The following is a 22,513-nucleotide window of genomic DNA, read 5'->3' as shown; positions in this document are numbered from 1 at the left end:
ACTAAGTGACCCCGTGCACTGGTTTTTGACCCTGCATGGCCCATGTTCGAACTTGACCTACACATCATCTAGATACAACTTCTTGCCAAGTGATGTGAAGATCGTATGAAAACTACTTGAATTAGAGAGCAGACACCATGCTGAATGTGTAAAACGTACTTAGTGACCCAGTGACCTAGTTTTTAACCCGGCATGACCCATATTCAAACTTGACCTAGATTTTATCTAGATACAACTTCTGACCAAGTTTGGTGAAGATCAGATGAAAACTACTTGAATTAGAGAGCGGACACCATGCTGCATGTTTAAAATGCACTAAGTGACCCCTGTGACCTAGTTTTTGACCTGCCATGACCCATGTTTGAACTTGGCCTCGACATCATTTACATACAACTTCTGACCAAGTTTGGTGAAGCTCTGATGAAAACTACTTGAATTAGAGAGCGGACAACATGCTGAATGTTTAAAATGCACTAAGTGACCCCGTGACCTAGTTTTTGACCCGGCAAGGCCCATGTTCGTAATTTGCCTAGATATCATGTAGATACAAGTTCTGACCAAGTTTGGTGAAGATCGGATGACACGGACTGACCGACAAGCTCACTCCTATATACATGTACCCCCGTAACTTCGTTTAGTGGGGGTATAATGAAGCTAAGTTGATGAAACTTAATGGCCACCCACTACAATAACTAAATATAAGATCTTTTTGTTCAGGTGAGCTCAAATCTATGAACAATTTACAATATTTTCTGTTTAGTTTCAATTTTTAGCTCGGCTGGTTTCGGAGAAAACCCGAGGTATTGTCATAGCCAGCTCGTCGTCCGCTGTCCGCATCGTGCTAAAACCTTTACATTTTGTTCAGGTTTTGAACATTGGCTCTTAAATCAAAGTGCTTCAACCTACAACTTTGAAACTTCACATGTAGCTGCACCTTGATGAGTTCTACATGCCACACCCATTTTTGGGTCACTAGGTCAAAGGTCAAGGTCGCTGTGGCCTCAAAAATAAATTAATTCTGACAAGCTTTCATTTATTAAAAACTGTAACATCGTGTGTTGTTTCTCTACCAAGCTTTTTAAAGTCATGCTCTGTAGGTTAAAATTGGCCCGCCCTCAGTCTATCTTGTTGCCCTTATATTTATATACTGAAAACTGGTTTGCACTGTGCAATTATCAATCAAATTATAGGATATTACAATGCATGCTTATTTCGAAGAATTGGGTAAGAACTCTATGTGTAGTAATACAGGGTGCTGATCAGTTGCACATTTTATGCTCTGGAATTGATTAACTTTCAGCATGCTCCAATGAAAATGTCAGATTATTGAATTGTTTTCTTCACATTAACTTCAAGTTATTACTTGGCCGTTGACAAATGGCTGGCAGTTTAATTTGATTGTTTTCAGTTAAAGTACTTAAAATTTTCAAACAAGCATAAATATATCTCCTCAATTTGTCAAGAACAGAATAAGTGATAAAAGAAATTCTGGAAAACTAAGGAGATTAGTGAATTGCATTTCATTCTATTGTGCATGAAAAGGGATAATAAATTACAAGTAATAGGTTTGCTAACCACCATTCAATGATTAGACTGAAATAATGAAATAATTATGATTGTTTTGTTGCATGTTGTGATAAATTTGTATTCAGTGTGTTATTGAATGAAAGAGGGGGGGGGGGGGGCTTTAAAGCTGAGACCAGGTCTAGAATGTGATCTTGAATACACTTGAGTGACCTGGTCTAGCCTGTGATCTTGAATACACTTGAGTGACCTGGTCTAGAATGTGATCTTGAATACACTTGAGTGACCTGGTCTAGCCTGTGATCTTGAATACATTTGAGTGACCTGGTCTAGTATGTGATCTTGAATACACTTGAGTGACCTGGTCTAGAATGTGATCTTGAATATGTTTGAGTGACCTGGTCTAGCCTGTGATCTTGAAAACACTTGAGTGACCTGGTCTAGCCTGTGATCTTGAATACACTTGAGTGACCTGGTCTAGCCTGTGATCTTGAATACACTTGAGTGACCTGGTCTAGCCTGTGATCTTGAATACAATTGAGTGACCTGGTCTAGAATGTGATCTTGAATACACTTGAGTGACCTGGTCTAGCCTGTGATCTTGAATACACTTGAGTGACCTGGTCTAGAATGTGATCTTGAATACACTTGAGTGACCTGGTCTAGCCTGTGATATTGAATACACTTGAGTGACCTGGTCTAGCCTGTGATCTTGAATACACTTGAGTGACCTGGTCTAGCCTGTGATCTTGAATACACTTGAGTGACCTGGTCTAGAATGTGATCTTGAATACACTTGAGTGACCTGGTCTAGCCTGTGATATTGAATACACTTGAATGACCTGGTCTAGCCTGTGAACTTTAATACACTTGAGTGACCTGGTCTAGAATGTGATCTTGAATACACTTGAGTGCCCTAAAAATGTGATCTTGAATACACTCGAGTGACCTGGTCTAGACTGTGATCTTGAATACACTTGAGTGACCTGGTCTCAACTGTGATCTTGAATACACTTGAGTCTAGACTGTTATCTTGAATACACTTGAGTGACCTGGTCTAGCCTGTGATCTTGAATACACTTGAGTGACCTGGTCAAGAATGTGATCTTGAATACACTTGAGTGACCTGGTCTAGCCTGTGATCTTGAATATACTTGAGTGACCTCGTCTAGCCTGTGATCTTGAATACAGTTGAGTGACCTGGTCTAGAATGTGATCTTAAATACACTTGAGTGACCTGGCCTAGCCTGTGATCTTGAATACACTTGAGTGACCTGGTCTAGAGTGTGATATTGAATACACTTGAGTGACCTGGTCTAGCTTGTGATATTGAATACACTTGAGTGACCTGGTCTAGAATGTGATCTTGAATACACTTGAGTGACCTGGTCTAGACTGTGATCTTGAATACACTTGAGTGACCTGGTCTAGACTGTGGCTGAGTAACCTTGTCTAAACTGTGGCTGAGTGACCTGGTCTAGACTGTGATCTTAAAAACACTTGAATGACCTGGTCTAGATTGTGATCTTGAATAAACTTGAGTGACCTGGTCGAGACTGTGGCTGAGTGACCTGGTCTAGACTGTGGCTGAGTGACCTGGTCTAGACTGTAGCTGAGTGACCTGGTCTAAACTGTAACCGCGTGACCTGGTTTAAACTGTGGCTGAGTGACCTGGTCTTGACTTTGTCTGAGTGACCTGGTCTAGACTGTAGCTGAGTGACCTGGTCTAGACTGTGTCTGAGTGACCTGGTCCACACTGTGATCTTGAATACACTTGCACATTTTGGGTATGACAATACTATTTTGGAAAGTTTAAAAAGTGGGCGAGATTTGACCATGAGTTATTTATCCTTTGTCTCAAGTTTTGACTAAACAACATCTTACTTTGCATTTTTATACCCCCCCCCCCTCCCCCCTCCCCCCCCCCCCCCCCGGTAGGGTGGCATATAGCAGTTTAACTGTCCGTCAGTATGTCAGTCAGTATGTCAGTCTGTCCGTCTGTCCGGAAAAAAAAACCTTTAACGTTGGCCATAACTTTTGCAATATTGAAGATAGCAACTTGATATTTGGCATGCATGTGTATCTCATGAAGCTGCACATTTTGAGTGGTGGAAGTTCAAGGTCAGGGTCATCCTTCAAGGACAAAGGGTGCGACAAGGTCAGGGTCAACTACATGAAAGGCCTGTGCGGGAAATTTATTGTAGCCTCGCTGTGGGAAAACTGGGCTTAATGCATGTATGTTAAATGTCATCACAGCCCTTGTCATATAAAAACGCACTTTTTGCCAAAACACACATTTAGCGCACTTAAAAGTGCGTTAATTGTGTGTTTGTTGTTAATATGTGCGCTTTCAGTATTCAAAAGTGCATTTAAGTGCGCTTTTTGTGCGTTTTTTCATTTCAAATGCGTTATTTTAGTGAAAAAGTGCGTTTTTTGTGTGTTTTCTTCATCTGTAAGTGCGCTTTTGAGTGTAGATGTGAGCAAAATGTGTTTTTTATCTAAGAAGTGCGTCTTTTATTTAGGAAGTGCGTTTTTTGTGTGTTTTCTTCATCTGTAAGTGCGCTTTTGAGTGTAGATGTGAGCAAAATGTGTGTTTTTTATCTAAAAAGTGCGTCTTTTATTTAGGAAGTGTGTTTTTTATCTAAGAAGTGTGATTTAAGGTTTACAGATGTGGGTTTTTTCTCACAAAAGTGCGTTTTTCTATTTTGATGTGCGTCTTTTTTTAAGCATAAGTTAGTCTTTTATTTCATAAGTGCGTTTTTATCATATGATCTGTTTTAAACGGATTTATCTAAAAAGACACATGTTTAACACACTTCTTAAAAAGTGCGTCTTTAACAACCGTTTAGCAAATGTTGTACAGAAATTGAACAAGAAACAAAATTGTTGCAGGCTCTAACAATTTATTTACATCAAATGAATAAACATAGACATATATCTCAGTAACCTGTAATAATATAAGGGGCAGTTTGAATAATTACTGGTTGTCCATATTAACCTGTTTAATGTTTACATACTTTATCATACAATTTCAATGCATACCCTATTGCTTACGTTTTAATCTCAAACATTTCTAAAAAATTCCACCTAAATCAGACTGTGGGTAACTAATTAAAAATATTGAAAGTGTCAAAAGTATTATGTGGGCTTGATAGTATCAATTATATTTCCTCAACATAAATAAGTATTTGAACTTTCTTATACTGATATTTATACCCTAATACAATTAATGTCTACCACATTGACCATAAACATACATTTTAAAAGGCAATTAAAATAATATTTATACTATTAATATTATTTGCTAAAACCATTCAGCATGTTATATTTAAATATTTACAATTAAATATAATGTGTTAAGGGTGCTGTGTATTATTCAATAAATATTTTGGTGTTGAAATGACTGCCTTATCAGTATTTCTCAAATTATGTAATTTTTGGCTTAGACACAGCATGGAATCAGATAAGAGAATAGCCAGTCCCTATCAGTCCTCCATCTAAGCCTAACTAAGGGGTGTTGATATACTTTTGATTTGTTCAGGCACCATCTATTTGAGAACCACAGATAAGAAGTTTTTTTTTGAAAACAAGCAGCATCAGCAACTAACTTTAAGCTAGATTTTAGGTAAATGTATCAAGTGAACAACATGAAGACTTATTATTCTAGTGTAAAATGTCTTGAAATACTTTCAGCATGAAGTATTGTGTGATGAAAAAAATGTGTATTTACTACAATGTGTAAATCAACAATGAGTTTGTTGCAAAGAAGATTAAAAGTGGGTGGTTAAAGACATATAAAGTGATATGGTCTATAAGTTCAACAACTGCCTGTATTTTTGGAATACTGAAGAACAGTCTGTTGTAACAGGTTTGTATTTTCAATTCTGCATCCCTTTTTTATTTAGTTTATTGAATTAGTTATGATCATTATCATATTTATGTATTGTCACTGGGTAATGTAAATGGATGAGTAAATGTAATGCAATTTTAAGGAAAAACAACACCATTTGAATTATTATGGCTGTATTTTATGGTTATTGTCATCTTAAAGTTATTTATACCTATTTTTGGCCATTAATGAACAGATTTTTTCCCCCATATTAAATGAGAACTTATAAATTTAAAGGTTAAACCCCATGGTGACCGTGAAATTTACATTGATCAGAAGATCCTTTGGAAAGAATGTGCATCATCGCATCGCCTGCCAAAAAAGGGAGCAAAAGGGAAACTACCTGATGTATGGACTTGAATACCAGGTTTTACCCTGCACAAGCTGATCGACATGAGAACAAGAGTGGGAAAACCGCGCCCTCTCCTTGACCAAGAAAAGCTGGATTTGTTTAGAGGTAAAACTATACAGGGTACTGGTTATTGCATTTTAAAGGTGTCACACTTCCGACCAGTCCACACAGCAAAATGAGACCACGTATCTTGGTACATTTTCGAACAGTATTTTCTATCAAACGTATTTATTTATGAAAAGCGTTTAGTCACATGTGATCAGGGGATTAAAATTGCAAAATAAACAACCAAAAACAACAAGCAAACAAACTAGTTTTGATTTAAATTTATAATTTTTATAGCAACGAGATTACCATAACAGCAATATTCAACACTTTCATTATGAAATATCTTTCAGGACCTGATCAAATGAGATCATGCACAAGACGCATCGCGCAAAGGCCATGACAGTATAATAGTTGCAAAGAAGTTTGACCGGCTGGTGGCAGACGTGGAGAGAAAGATGAGAGCTGCACTCCGCCGCCTCAAAGAAATGCTGACAGGCCTTGATTGATATGCATCTTTCTTATGTATATAACTGTTTGTGTGTATATACTGTACATGTTATTATAGTATGCTATTATTTTTCGTTTATTTATAATCAAATTATGTTTATTTTTATTTCATCAAATTGCCATTGATATTTAATTACTCATGTATGTTAAAAAATGTTGGTGTACATTAAAGTATAAAATTGAATTATCTTGTAATTATTAAAATACACAAATATATATGTTTATATAATTATTGGTTTTTATTGCATATCTGAATTAAAAAAAACTATTAACAGCATATAATTGAATCAACTGTTAAGGCAAAAGATGCACCTTTAACGCACATGTGTGCTTTTTGTGAGTGCGTTTTTTACTGCCATTCATGTGTGTAAATTGTGCGTTTTGTGTGGGTTATAACTGCGCTTAACGTGAGTTAAATGTGCGCTTTTAAAAATAAAAAAGCGCACATTTAACTCGCTAAAAAGCGCAATTTTAACCCACTTAAAAGCGCACATTTTACACACATGTGCGCTTTTATGTGGGTTATAACTGCGCTTAAAGTGAGTTAAATGTGCGCTTTTTAAATAAAAAAGCGCACATTTAACTCGCGAAAAGCGCACGTTTTACGCACATAAAAGCGCACATTTAATACACATGTGCGCTTTTATGTGGGTTATAACTGCGCTTAAAGTGAGTTAAATGTGCGCTTTTTAAATAAAAAAGCGCACATTAAACTCGCGAAAAGCGCACGTTTAACCCACTTAAAAGCGCACATTTCACACACATAAATGGCAGTAAAAAACACACTTATAAAAAGCGCACGTTTAACGCATATTTAACGCACATAAAAGCGCACATTTAACACACATGTGCGCTTTTATGTGGGTTATAACTGCGCTTTAAGTGAGTTAAATGTGCGCTTTTAAAAATAAAAGCGCACATTTAACTCACGAAAAGCTCACATTTAACGCACATAAAGCGCACATTTTACACACATAAATGGCAGTCAAAACGCACTTATAAAAAGCGCACGTTTAACGCACATAAAGCGCACATTTTACACACATAAATGGCAGTCAAAAACGCACTTATAAAAAGCGCACGTTTAACGCACATAAAGCGCACATTTATCCACAAAAAGCGCACATTTTCTTGTTTGTTTGTTTTTGTTAAAAACTCACTCGGTAAGAAAAAGCGCACATAAAACGCAGTGCCAATACCGCCAGGTTTAACACACGCAAAACGTACTTAAAACGTACATTTCACACACTTTTTTGAGAAGGGAGATTAGCCTGTGCAGTCTGCAGATGCTAATCAGGGACAACACTTTCCGTCTAAACTTGATGTTTTCTTTAAAGAGACACCCTTTAAACAAAAAAATACCACAAAAGCGGAAAGTGTAAGCCCTAATTAGCCTGTGCAAATTACACTGGCTAATTTGTAATGACACTTGATGTACATGCATTTAGCCCAGTATTCCCAAAACACTGCTTATTTTATCTCATTTGGACATGTACAGAAGTTAAAAGGTTTTTTCATTAAGTCTCAACTGAGCTTTTCATTTTGTTATGAATTTGATGGTTTCAAAAAAATATTTCATAAAAGGTGTCACATATTTTTTTTAGTTACTTAGTAGTACAATAATAAACTCAAACATTCTCTTTTCTTTTGATCTGTTAGTTCTTTTCTTTTGAAATAGATGCCACAGTTTTGTGACAAGGTCATACTTATGTGGGTGAATATTCATCTCTAGATAAAAGAATGCTTTCAAACGCCATTCTTTGAAATGGCTTTACCCTTTTAAACCTTCTTGGCTCAGAAGCAAAATGAAAATGGCTATTAGCATTCAGCATAAAAGCAGACCAGCCTGCGAGTAACCTGTGGGCTGTTCTGGTTTCATTCTGTTTTCTGCTCATTTTTAACATAGGATTGGAGATGTGGACTTTAAAACATGGATATTGAAAAAAGGTGCCTTATGCATGTGCGTAAGTGATGTCCCAGTTTAGCATGTGCAGTTTGCACAGGCTTATCAGGGACAACACTTTCTGCCAAGACTGGATTTTTTATTTCACATAGACTTCCTTAAAAAAAAATGTCCCTAAAAGCAGAAAGTGTTATCCCTTAGAATGCACAGGCTAATTGACTACACAGGCTAAATGGGACAGCTTTAGGCATGTGCATTAAGCCCAGTTTTCACAGAACTTTCCTCACTCTTTTAACCTTGCTTTACTGACTCTTCAGGAGCTGTCGGCGCAGGAGTTCAGGGCGGCCCAGGAGGCGGTGGCGTACGGCTGCATCAAATATGCAGACCTCTCCCACAACAGGTGCAACGACTACATCTTCTCCTTTGACAAGGTAACACAAGAGTTGTTCCCCTTGAGTGGAGGGTAAATTAGTTTATTCCTGGGCTCAGTGTTGAATTCTTCAGTTTCCATCATTGATAATCTAGTAACTGAAAGTTTAAATGTGTTATATTTAATTGGTAAACATGCAATTATCTGAATCTTTATTGCTGTAGGCGTAATTGAAAGATTCTCAGAATAAATATTGTCATGTTTTAGCTGCTCAAAACAGAATTTCTGTTTTGAGCAGCTAAAACATGACAATATTTATTTCATGTTCTTGAAAACATCAATAACATAACAAAATTTATTTTAAGAAAAAGGGCTTGTTTTATGTTTGTCCAAGATATAACTGGAATCTAACTATAAATCATATCTGTACAATGTTATTTATGCACACAGTATTTTTTCCTGTTAGTTCGGAATTGTTTAATAAAAATAGTGCACGCATGCTAATCTTGTTATATAATGCTAAAGATCTTCGTTAGAAACTGAAAGCTTGTTTTGAAGTTTAATACTCACAAGTCATTGAAACGTTTCTGGCATATTCAAACTCTTAAGGAACAGATTTGAGTCAAATTTGAGCCGACTTTGGGGGAAAACAATTTTTAATGAAGTGCATAAAGTATCATCTGAGATAAGCTTGTGCAGTCCTCACAGACTCATCAGGCACAACACTTTCTGCCTTTATGGAATATTTGTTTGAAGATCTTTCAAGTCTCGAAAGAAAGTGTCATCCATTATTAGTCTGTGTTGACTTAACAGGTTAATTTGGGACAACACTTTAAGCACATGCAACAAGCCCAGTCTTCCCTGAGCCAAGCTCAAGTGACCTCTCAGTTACCTCCCTTGTAGATGCTGGATGATAGAGGCAACACAGCTGCCCATCTACTCTACGCCTACACAAGAATCAGGTGGGTTACTGCCCTTGACTTTCCTCATCAGCGCCTCTGTTGGGGACTTATTCTTGGCCCTTCACTGTTTGATCACAATGTGCCATATTTTCAATGTTTGACAATTTGTGTATAGTAACAATAATAATTACCAATTCAAAGTACATGTATTGTGTTGTTAAACATGGAAACACGCACCAAACATGAATTTCTAGTCAACCTGGTCAATATTTCATGTTTTAAAAGATGTTTACTCTATGGTATTGCAACTATGGCAGAAGAATTTTTTTCGGCGTAAGCTGCATAAGCCAGCTTTTCACCTTAGCCTGACCTTTGTAAGTGTCCAATAAAATTCCAATAAAATTTCCCGCGGCTAGGTACGAATGAATACACTTCATTTATTCCATTGGCTGATTTGAGTATACCACCAGAACATTGGAAACATATCCGCGTCTTTGTAACACTGTTTTACTGTATGAAACAATTTTATCTCGAATGAAAAGGCTTAATAGATAGAACAGTTTGACACTCAATTCTCGACATCAATACAGTTTGTGCGTACACCTTTTATTTTCAGAGTATTACCAGCGCAAGAGCGTTTATACTTAAAAGGCTATGTTCTCATATTTAGTACTTACTTCCTTATTCCTGTCAACATGTTAACATGTAAAAGTATAAAGAGCAATGGAAGCGAGGCCTCACTTTAAAGCATTGCATTTCAACCCGCGAGGTATATCGGGTCAATTCGCGGACATTCAGAGTTTATATACAGGTTATCACCGGAGTTGGCGGCCAGTAAAATAATCGTTATATAATAAAGACGCTATCCGTGAACTAGGTGACCTGGAATTTTCTTTAGACCAGAAATATGTTAAATGAAGATATTCAGCAATATAATTATGGTATGTAAATAATAGATTCTTAATGTGTTTTCAACAATACAATGATAAATATTATTGTTGATAAATTTAACAATAATTATTCGTCCATATTGCTTAATGTACTAAAGTGATATTATGAGCATGTAACAGTTTATAGGTGTCTATCGCAACCGTTGATTATTTTTGATGTTTCTACTTCATATACACTTATATTAATTAATGCAGCATCATCATACTAAAACAATATACCAGAAAGAGAAAAATAATGCATTTGAATATCAACCGTACTTTCGTTTGACAACTGATCATGCGTTTACGAGTTGAACCTAAATTTAGTTTTAGTGCAGATTTGTTCATACGACACAAAGACACGAAATTGTTTTACGGATCATTTCAGCTTACAGGACTGGGTGGGTCACGTAAGAATATCGAATATAAAATATATTTTTATAAACAACTGGTAGCAAGGTGAGTTGCAGATAATTAATCAGTAACCACATTTTAACTAACTATTTTGACCTGTTAATTCTTTTCAGCTCAATTCAACAGTGCAAAATGCCTATAATATCACTTTAAGCATTAGCACGATGATAATTGATACTGTTAATAATCGAATCAAATAGCAATGCCCGACAAACCACTAAAACAGGTTTGTTCGAAGAACGCGCCTATAAATACGGATACTTCTCGTGTGGCCGGTTGACTCATATGTTTAAATTTCACTTCCATTCTTCTTTTGGTTTTCTGTTTTGTATCTATAGGTTTATGACCAGCAATATGTTATAATGTAAAATAAGCCGCGAAAACTCCCCGTAACATCCCGTACTGCGTGTGATGCAGCTAAGAACTGCACAGAAAAAGACATTCGCTATCCTTGATCTCATTCATTAAACTATTTACGCCGTATATCTTTTTTAAAGATATTTCTTGTTTTAAATAAAATATTTTATAGACGATAAACAGTGTATTGTATGCAATTGATTCACACAAACCACAAATATATGTTAAATCTGCAATCAAACTATTTAACAAACATCATGCAGGAAGTTTATTCCCACAAATTACAAACAATAATAAACAAAAAAATCTGCAATGTGAAAATGTCTAATTTTTTAACAAACACATCATGCATGCAGTTCATTCACACAAACCACCAATATATGTTAAATCTGCAATGTGAAAATATCAAACTATGTAACAAACATCATGCAGGAAGTTTATTCCCACAAATTACAAAAAATAAATGAACAAATATGCAATGTGAAAATGTAAAAAATCATAATAAACACATCATGCATGCAGGTCAATCGCCCGAACTGCAAACATAAGTTCAGAGCAGCTTCGAACCGCAATCAAGAACGAAGGGGTGTCGCTGTCAGACGAGAAGGAGTGGAAGCTGGCCAAGTGCATCCTGCGTTTCTCGGAGGTTGTGTCCAAGTGCCTCGATGACCTCCTGCTGCACAGCCTGTGCGACTACGTGTACGAACTCTCCTGCACTTTCACCGAGTTCTATGACAAGTGCTACTGCTTTGAAAAGGACCGCAACACTGGTGAGCCTGCAGACGCTTACATGTTTATATATCTGCGGACTGCACACACTAATGTGGGACGACACTTTACACATATGCATTAAGCCCAGTGTTCTCACTCACTCTTTCAGAGTACGTTTCTTTAACACTGTCTTTACTTAAAATTGCTGTAAAAAAGTGAACATTGCTAAAATTAATGAAAATGAATCTCTTTTCAAGAAGAAACCATGGATTTCGCATCGGAACCTTGATCTGAAAGTTTTCACCTAAGTTCATCTTTCATCTTAAGTGATAATTTCCCTACCTTTGTGAAAACCAACCCTGAGACTTTAGTCACTTGTAAATAATTCCCATGTGTTGGACACTGAAAGCATCTCAAAGCTTTTACTGAAATTCAAAGTCCATGTTGTTGCTGACATTTACAGGGGCAATACTGAAGGTGAACATGGGGCGTATACTTCTCTGTGAGGCCACAGCAAACATCATAGCTGCTGCCTTCCACATTCTGGGCATCAAACCCGTAGAGAAGATGTGATTGGGCAATGGCTGTCACGTGACCCATGTCATATCCAATGAAATTGCTGTATTTACTGTACTGTATACACATTATGTATAAAGGAATGACCCGTGGATTATTTATGATTTCAGTTTTCCAATTGTTATATTGAAAATTTTGCTAAATTGTTTGTAAGCAAGAAAACATGGATATTTCTGATGGTTTAAATGATTTGTCAAGGCTAAGTTGGTGATAGACTGTTATAGCATATCCTATGTCATTAAAATGGCTTAATACTTGATAATATGTGTGAACTTTTGTTTGAAAAGGAAATACAACAATAATGATATAAGTGTTTATCATGTTGTTTGTTGTTGTTTAAGTGTATTTGTTGACCATGCATTTGTTTACATTTTTTGTATAAATGTTAATGTGTGCTATTATTTTGATATTACTTTGTACTGACCATACAAAAAGAGACACTACTATCTAATAAAGCACTGCTTATGTGCTCTAAATCACTTGCCAGCTTCATGATCATAGACATGATGGGAGCACATTACAAGTAATACAAAATAATTAGAACAGTGCAGAGTCTTTATCATTTTCAAGTAAAGTTGTGTGTCATTTACATGTATTAAGTGTGAGTTCAACTGTCCCTGAAAGCTTTGTGGATAATTTCCAGGCCCTACCCTGTCAAGGTCAAGGTTATACTTTGTTGTCAATATTAAGATGCATTCTGGGAAGACTGGGCTAGAGGCATGTGCGTATGCTGTTGGGATCCTGCAACAACTGGAGTGATGAAGCCAGGTTGATGAAATATAATGGCCACCCACCACAATAAATAAATTAAAGCACGTTTTGCTCAGGTGAGCTCAAATCTATGAACAATTTATAATATTTTCAGTTTCGTTTGAATGTTTTTAAAACAAAGCGTGTGAACCATTTTCTTTTTTACACGAACTGGTTTGCAAAGTAAAACTTTACAGGAATGTTTCTTGGCCAATCATCTTTTACAGTTATTCAGCTCATTCCTTTTCTTTGCAAACCAATATTTCGGTAACACGTTAACAAAAGCTGTCACCATAGGATGACAAATGCCCCCGAAAAACGCTTTTTCAAAACCTAAACCCAGATTTCGAAACCTAAACGCGGACCCTAAGTTCAAGGTCAAGGTCAAAGGGGTCAAAATTTGTGTGCGTATAAAAAGTCCTTGTCCATATACACATGCATACCTAATATGAAGGTTACATCTGAAGCGACATAGAATTTGTTAGCATTTTTCGAAACATAAACGCAAAGTGTGACGGACATAAAGACAGACAGACAGACTGACATGCCATCACTATATGCACACCTTCAGGGGCATAAAAATAGATTTGAACAAGAGCACCGCATAACAGGTAAAGTAACCTTGACTTTTGACCTATTGACCCCAAAATGGGTGTAGCATGAAGAACTCATCAAGGTGCATCTACATAAAGTTTCAAAGTTTTAGGTGGAAGCACCAATGTTAAGGTTTTAGCACGACGCGGACGTCAGATGGCGGACGATACGACGAGCTGGCTATGACAATACCTCAGGTTTTCTCCGAAAAGACTGAGCTTATAATGAAAACTTCAACTCTTCATTGAAACCGCAAGGGTCATGGCTTAAATATTTTGTGTATAACAATGTCTTTGAATACTATACTTGTTTGTTCAAGTTATGGGCCTGGGGCCAAAAAAGGCATACATGTAGAGTTGTATAGTACTTGACTTAAAAATCCGTTGAACGACCCTATGTGTAATATTTGACATGTAACATCATATGGTGTTTCTCTACCAAGCTTTTAAAATCATGCTCTGGAGATTATTATTTGCACGCCCTCATTCTATCTTGTTGCCCTTATAGTTATGTAGTGAAAACTTGTCCGCACTGTGGGTTACTTGTTTTATATTTTAACTATTTTATATTTCTCCTTATGCTGAATTATAGTATCAAACAGTTCAGAGGCAATCAATAGTTTGGTCACTTCTTTACAGCTTATGGACAGCACATGCCTCATATTGGTAACATATTTACCTGGTTACACATAGCAAATGTTAATTTTTTAGTGATTGCGCATGCGCACACATCTTATTTACTACCGTAGTAATTCTAACAAGGCTAATGTCAAGCAATATGGTCCCCTACCGGCTCCAAAATTTGTCAGAAATTCCACCATTTTCAGAATTTTTTGTTGTTGCCATAGCAACCACAATTTTTGACGTAGAAACAAAATGAAATGACGTGCACAATGTCCATATTGCCATCTATCCATGTGGCAAGTTTCATGAAAAAGTATTAAGAACTTTTAAAGTTATCGCAGGATCCAGAAAAGTGTGACAGACAGACTCACAGACAGACAGACGGACACACAGAGCGCAAACCGTTAAGTCCCCTCCGGTGAAACCGGTAGGGGACAATAAGCGAAATAGAATTGACCTCAGCCTTTGACTTCCGTTGTAACGAAGTATGGAGCTGCCTGCTCTGTCAATACTACCAGGCAAAATTTACTCTGTAATATTTCTTATATGACATTTACACTATCAACAACAACACAAGTCAATATTGAAGAAAATTTATAATTTATTATTTTGATTGATCATGATAAAGGATTGGAATTTCTACAAATACAACCAGTGTAGGACTAGGGACTGAATAGCACATGCAAGACAGAGTCCAAAAATTAACACTGAACAAATATACACAGGTATATGAGCACATCTCTACAAAACCCTGTCTTAATGCAGGTGCTTTATGTACTGTCCCAGGCTAAACAAGGCCAATACTTTTTGCCTTGACTGAATTTTAATTTGGAAAAGACTTTCTTTACAAGAAAAATTGCATAAAAGTGTTGTCCATGATAAGTCCATGCATGCAGACTGCACAGGCTAATCAGGGACCAAACTTTATTTACATGCATTAAGCCCGATTTTCCAAGAGTTTGGTTGATACTTTGCATGCAGTCTGACAAGTACTAGGGAATAATCTAGATCATGGTGCAAATTGCCAAATAAAAATTGATTTGCATTATTATATTGAACAAATTGTATTAACAATGAGTATTCACCTTAGTCTACAAAGATTAATCTAAAAAGAAAAAAGATCTTGTTTTCTGAATGGTCCTTAAATTTCAAACAACTCTCGTCAAACATGCATCAATTATAGAAACGTAGTACTTTATTTATGTACATATAAGAAATTCTTACGTTTATTCTGTCTGAATGATATTAATATAGCACTTTTCAGTGAGAAGATATATATTATATTATATATATATATATATATATTATCATTATGTCATCATTATCACAACAAATTAGAATTATGCTTAAAAATACATGTACCTGTATTGGCAATTCTTGAATTCATTAATGCAATTGATGGATGTGGGAATGCCAAGAAAATGTGAACTTAACCTCTGCTATTGTTAAATTAATTAATTTCCATTTACTCAAAATTACAAGCTTGTTTCAAAATTGCTTAGAAATTACCTGTGCACTTTTGTGTAAAATATTACAACCGTTTAACAGAGGATTTCCGTAGTTATGATTTGCTTATAATTGTTGTAAATTCCATGCCATTCAATATCTTATGTGATCAAATACAAATCAATTCATTATGCCTACTACAATATTTGCCAAATAATACTGTTATTGCCACTTACAAATATCATGAAACTTGAATACACGTTGATTCGTTGTAAGCACATATGATGAATAGCAGTTGTTTTATTGTAAATTGCAATTGCCTCACAACAGCATCAAAAATAAGGTTACATATAAAACAATTAAAAACTAATTTCTCTAGAATATAAAGGTACATGTATTGACAGAAAAACATATTCATAATTACATTAATACAAAAACAGAATATGAGTGAAAACAATAGAGACAAGTAATGCATGATAAAAATAATGTTTAAACAATGCCCTGGAAAATGGCTTCATCCAAAAGACAATAAATGCCCCAAAAATGACATACTCAAAAATCATGTATACAGAAAAGATTACCGTCTCAGTCCTTTAATTGGCCCCTTTACACATTCAGTATCTCACAAACACACTGGCCTATTAAAAACAGGACTTAAAAGTGTTTAGACATATTAAGGGTGAATGTACCGAGAATCAATACAAAATACCTTAGTTGCTAAAAAACAATACCATTCAACAAAGTCGACCCCTTCAGTCTATTTGTTCAAATATACACTAGAGCATTATCAAACACAATTTTGAAGAACATCAAACAATGGTCATTTTATTACACAAAACACAACTGTTACAAAACTGGTCATTCACATAGTACAAATACTTCTGGAAATACGGACAATCCTCTAGTCCACAGATATAGCACCTGTTTTGAAAGTAAAACACAGTACTCGTGTACAGAAAAATGCCATGAAGACACTTCACTACCACAGCTGGTCCTTAGTCAAACTCCGAGTGATTCCTTAAGCAGCAAGTAAACCATCACTCAGAAATTAGCGAGTAGTCCCAACAAATCTCATCTTCTAACTTGATAAAATACAACTGCGACAAAACTGACCTCACAAAAAGTGTCACACCAAGGCACAGCACTCGGTTATACTTATACAAGTGTCTGGCACAGTCTGATGTACATTGAAAATTGACTTCATAAGAATACCAATTACAAATGAGCCAGGATTTGTGAAAATGGGTCTTACACCATATGCGGCCAGGGTAGCTCCAGACAACCCAGGTTATGCCAGGGGCTACCCTGTCTGCTATTGAGACCACCAAACCTTCCTAATTTTGCAAACTGTTCAGGAGGTACGCTGGCGGCACATGTCATAAAACCCATTTTCACATGACGCCGCACAAATATGAGCACAATTCTTATTGAAAGCTCATAGTGTGTGTCCTATATACACGTGTCTGACTGACTAGAGTTCAGTTTGGATTTCTTGCGGTTGAAGAATCCGGATGGCCACTTCCTCAGGGACGAGAGTGACCAGCGCGGTCTTTGTCAACTGTGAGGCACGTGCACGATGTATGCTCCTGCGCGACCCGTGCTAAGGGAGGCAACCTGTGGAGCAAGAACTCTTGTAAGAATGTAATATTGTTTGCATAAGAACCAATTAAAGTTAGATCTTTATTCAGACTTAAATTTTAGAACAATGTTGTTTTTAAAAAGATATTATTATCTTGAGTTTACATTATATGTCATAGACACTCTTGCCCTCACAACAAATGTTAAGACAAAGGCAAATCCACCAGTTATTTAAACTGGACTTGCTTCCTCACAAAAAATCCTTTCAATATGTACTCAATACTTGAAAAAAATACAAAATGGCAAGATCATAAATTTTGTGCAGTTATTTAAACTGGACTTGCTTCCTCACAAAAAATCCTTTCAATATGTACTCAATACTTGAAAAAATTACAAAATGGCAAGATCATAAATTTTTTGTGGCAGCTACAATTCATTCATGTGACAGTTTGGGAGAAAAATATATAACCACAACTACTTTACTTCTATCAAATATTACTGTCAATAAATTCATGTGTACACAGTCAAAATTCATCAAACAGGAACAACTCTTTCGGTCTTCACTGGATTTGCTTAGAAGAGACCTTCTTTAAAAGAAAATACCATAAAAGCAGACAGGGTTACCTTGATTAGACAGTGCAGACTGCACAGGCTAATCTAGGACAACTGTTTATGCATATGCTCACCTTGGACCACTCATTGTTGACAGGATCATAAGACTCAACGTCCTTCAGGTAATGCTGCCCATCATAGCCACCCACGGCATACAGCCTGTCACCTAGGAGACACATGCCCACGGCGTCTCGTGGGTTGCTGATCGGCGCTATCATGGTCCACTGGTCAGTCTTTGGGTCATACCTGCCAGGAATAATAGGAGAAATGTTTTTACAAAGTTTCATAAAGATGTGACAATAAGTGTGCCCTCTATAGTGTTCACAAGGTAGGATGACAATTAACAACAAAATCACAAACAGAAGGTCATCATGAGCATGATGTGCTAAGTTTGTAAAGAACTACACTGCAATTTCTGATACCAAATATGAACTTTTTGGGATTGGTGATTTAAGAAATAAAGATTTTTCAAGTTATTTAGTTTCACACCACATTGTTTTTACTGAAGCACCAGTTGTGCAACAGGTCATCCTGAGGTGTAGGCTTTTTTGGATACACAAATAAACAAGAAGATGGATAGCAGATCATGGGAAGTAACATATTATGAAGTCAAGAAAAATGTTTTGACAAGTTGTCTCCCCTAACCTGCACAGCAATAATTAGTTTTTGTAGTTTCACACAGAATAAATTTTGTTTTAGTAGTTTGCAAGAGCCATCATTTTCATCTAAAGAAAAAAAAAGGTTCATGATCATCAGTGTTTGTTCCTTTTTAGTGGGCCTTAAACAGCAGTACTATTTCAATGTCTGGGTAATCTCACAAAAATGACGTAAAGCACACAATTTAGTATACATAGAGAAAACAATTAAAAATAATGTACATCTCTTTCTTCATTTATAAGAATAATTACCATTTGATATCATATCATAAAAAGATTTAATGGATATCAAATACTGATAAGCTTTTGGAGTTAATTAAAATTCAACAACCATGAACATCAATAACTCAAGAACAATCTACATCAAAACCCCACAAAACGTTTTCTCCCATTACCTCTCAGCTCAGTCAAATATGACCACGAAGATCAACAACTTAATAGCACTCCACATCAACAATCAATCAACAGTTGTCTCTTATTACCTCTCAGCGCAGTCAAATCTGCAGCATGTGGGATTGGTAGCGGGCGCTTCATGGCCCCCGACAGCGTACAGGAACCCGTTACAAGTGGCCACGCCCACCCCACCCCGGCGCTTGGACATGGGTGTACATGGCATCCACTTGTTTGTGTGCGGGTCAAAACACTCAACCGACTTGAGGCAGGAGGAGCCATCCCTGCCTCCAACAGCATACAGCCTGAAAGTAGGTTACACTCCAGCATTAGAAAACTTTACCCCATTATTGCATTACAAGGAGATCTATGACAACCTGTGAGATAAACACTATAAAGCTAGTTTGTTATCTCAAAATCACTTCAACCAAAGTTCCGGATCAACAGGCTTTACCTCTTCTAATTTTATGCATATTAAAAACAGTTAACTCAAAGTTATGACAAGAATTATGTGTTATTGGTACTTTTTCTGTCACAAAATTGTTTTCCCATAAACTTTTCGCTGTTAAACTAAAAAATAATTATCTTTAAGTGTCTGAAAACTTAAAGTAATTACCGTATGCCCATCTTGTTTTGAAGTTTATGTGAAATACTTAACTGTAAGTATAACTAGAGGTTTGTCACAGACGTGACGAAAACCCCCACATGCCGCATTGACACATAATATTTTGCATGTCGTCTTCACAAAAAACAGCAAACACCATGCTCAATTTTTAAAACGCACTAAGTGACCCCTTGACCTAGTTTTTGACCCAGAAAGGTCCATGTTCTAACTTGGCCTTAAGATCATCTCCATAAAACTTCTGTCCAAGTTTGGTGAAGATCGGATGTAAACTACTTGAATTAGAGAGCGGACACCATGCTGAATGTTAAAAAACGCACTAAGTGACCCCGTGACCTAGTTTTAGGCCCGTAATGGCCCATGTTCAAACATGTCCTAGAGATCATTTAGATAAAACTTGTGACCAAGTTTGGTGAGGATTGGATGAAAACTACTTGAATCAGAGAGCGGACAACATGGTGAGGTTTAAAATGCACTAAGATACCCCGTGACCTAGTTTTTGACCCGGCATGGCCCATATTCAAACTTGACCTAGACATCAGCTAGATACAACTTCTGACCAAGTTTGGTGAAGATTGGATGAAAACTTCTTGAATTAGAGAGCGGACAACATTGTGATATTTAAAACGCCCTAAGTGACCCCGTGACCTTGTTTTTGACCTGGCATGACCCATATTTAAACTTGCTCTAGACATTATCAAGATACAACTTCTGACCAATTTTAGTGAAGATTGGATAAAAACTACTTGAATTAGAGAGCGGACGACATGGTGAGGTTTAAAACACACTTAAGTGACCTCGTGACCTAGTTTTTGACCCCTCATGGCCCATGTTCGAACTTGACCTACACATCATCTAGTTACAATTTCTGACCAAGTGTGGTGAAGATCGGATGAAAACTACTTGAAATAGAGAGCGGACAACATGCTGAATGTTTAAAACGCACTAAGTAACCCCGTGACCTAGTTTTTGACCCGACAAGGCCCATGTTCGAACTTGGCCTAGACATCATGTAGATACAACTTCTGACCAAGTTTGGTGAAGATCCGATGAAAACTACTTGAAATAGAAAGCGGACACTTAATACGGACCGACCGACAGACCGACAGACAAGCTCACTCCTATATACCCCCCTAAACTTTGTTTGTGGGGGTATAATGATACTGACTTGATAGCATATGAGATGCATATTACCATCAATAACAACCATAGGAGACCTGTGCAAACGCATCACTAAACCAAACATTTTCATGATGATACATCATCATAATATTAAAACAATTTGGATTTTTGGAAGTGTACCAATGAAGTTGTCTAGACATTTTCGTAATAATATATTCTAAGCCATGATAAATAAAGTATGATGTAAACTACCAGTATAGTAATTCAACACTTAAATAGTTCACAGACACTATACAGATGTAATCGAGCACTAGGAAGATAAGTAACATTATAGTTATAAAATATTATATTTGTACAGTGCATGTCATGTAAGTAAAGGATGGAGATGACTAACTCACTACATGTAAATTTTACACCACTGAATAACTAAACATGCTATTAAACAAACTTCATATTGAGCTGTTTCAAATGCAAACTTTTCAGAACAAGATAAAAAGCATGATGTGGCATCATTCACAGCATACTGATGCCAACTTAATTTCACGGATGAAACAAAGCCTCATGAGTACCACAAAAAAACTGCAGCACTGCATCATCTAATGTCAAGCTGTGACGGATAATTGTTTAAACCGCATCCATCCCACATCATTAATCCCACTGCACTCTTGCATTTTTAATGAAGTTCTAGGAGGCTGCACTCCACTTTATTTGAATTTATGTATCCACATGGATTGTGTAGTTTGCTGCGTGGGTGCAAGTTCCAGACTGTCTAGTTCATGAAAATTAAGCACGCCAAAAAGGCCTGTTATTGTATTGATTATCAATCTTTCACCACAATATATAAAATTACAGGCCATTCAAAAGTAAATTTTCCATTTAAGCTCTCATAAAAATGTCTAATAGACATTCTACTCAAAGATTTTCAAAGTTCATGTCAATATGTGCAGTGCAAACAGCAGTTTGTAAGCTACTTCTCATCATAAACACCCATTCATATTTCTATGATGCAAGTCAATACTGTTACCTTTGCAGCCATGACAGAACAATGATATACTCTTTCATAATTTATGAAACAAAATATTTATTTTACCTAACCAAACTGTTCAAGTTTTAATGTATGCCTTGTTACATTTTAAGTGGTACCTTAATGCCTTTATTTAAAAAATTGTGTGGGAATTTACGTTGTCATTACATTTTTTAAATGTGATTTCAACATCATTGACATTTATCTATTCTCTTCGAGACCACTTTGCTTTGAAACATCGCAAATGAATAGACAAAAAAATCATTGCTTGAAAAACTTAAATAAACAACAAATGAGGTGACTCACTTTCCAAATAGCACTGCCACCCCTACTGTGCTCCTTGGGGTGGACATAGGGGCCACATAGCTCCACTGCTTAGCCTGAGGGTCCCATCGCTCCACTGTGTTGAGGTAGGACCAGCCATCATGGCCCCCCACCGCGTACATCGGCCCCTCCAGCACACCCACACCTAGGCAGACAAACATGGGGTACTCTGACCATTGCACCAGGAAAGGTTAGTGTAATACTGTTGTATCTATCACAATTTAGTTTAAGCCTATTTATTTGAGCTAGGTTGCACCAAAAGCATCAGGCCTATTGAAAATGCATCAAGT

General features: G+C 36.6%; 2 protein-coding genes across 12 annotated transcripts in view; one reads left to right on the top strand and one right to left on the bottom strand.

The window, feature by feature from the left end:
- The first annotated feature begins 9,805 nt into the window (after positions 1-9,805).
- LOC127878425 (arginine--tRNA ligase, cytoplasmic-like) lies at positions 9,806-12,479 on the top strand. The gene is made up of 3 exons (XM_052424949.1): positions 9,806-9,828; positions 11,718-11,965; positions 12,370-12,479. Exons 1-3 carry the CDS (start codon positions 9,806-9,808, stop codon positions 12,477-12,479), a joined length of 381 nt encoding a protein of 126 aa, XP_052280909.1.
- A 2,553-nt stretch (positions 12,480-15,032) lies between these two features.
- LOC127876979 (kelch-like protein 5) overlaps positions 15,033-22,513 on the bottom strand; it is a 97,030-nt gene continuing 89,549 nt past the window's right edge. For all 11 annotated transcript variants that reach the window (XM_052422535.1, XM_052422536.1, XM_052422537.1 and 8 more), the window contains 4 exons: positions 22,206-22,368; positions 19,224-19,436; positions 18,160-18,331; positions 15,033-17,509 (listed from right to left, as the gene is read on the bottom strand). In XM_052422535.1, coding sequence (XP_052278495.1) covers positions 17,450-17,509; positions 18,160-18,331; positions 19,224-19,436; positions 22,206-22,368 — 608 coding nt within the window. In that variant the 3' untranslated portion in view covers positions 15,033-17,449. The remainder of the gene's footprint in view (positions 17,510-18,159; positions 18,332-19,223; positions 19,437-22,205; positions 22,369-22,513) is intronic.

Source organism: Dreissena polymorpha, chromosome 4 (genome assembly GCF_020536995.1).
Source record: "Dreissena polymorpha isolate Duluth1 chromosome 4, UMN_Dpol_1.0, whole genome shotgun sequence".
NCBI lineage: Eukaryota > Metazoa > Mollusca > Bivalvia > Myida > Dreissenidae > Dreissena > Dreissena polymorpha.
This window is presented reverse-complemented; position numbering and strand designations above follow the sequence as displayed.

What these genes read in the sequence shown, in the direction of transcription:
- LOC127878425 (XM_052424949.1), top strand. Translation starts at nt 9,806, where the DNA reads ATGGCAGAAGAATTTTTTTCGGC. An exon ending in GCAGAAGAATTTTTTTCGGC is followed by an intron (nt 9,829 to 11,717) that starts GTAAGCTGCATA and finishes TCATGCATGCAG; the next exon opens with GTCAATCGCCCGAACTGCAA. An exon ending in TGAAAAGGACCGCAACACTG is followed by an intron (nt 11,966 to 12,369) that starts GTGAGCCTGCAG and finishes TGACATTTACAG; the next exon opens with GGGCAATACTGAAGGTGAAC.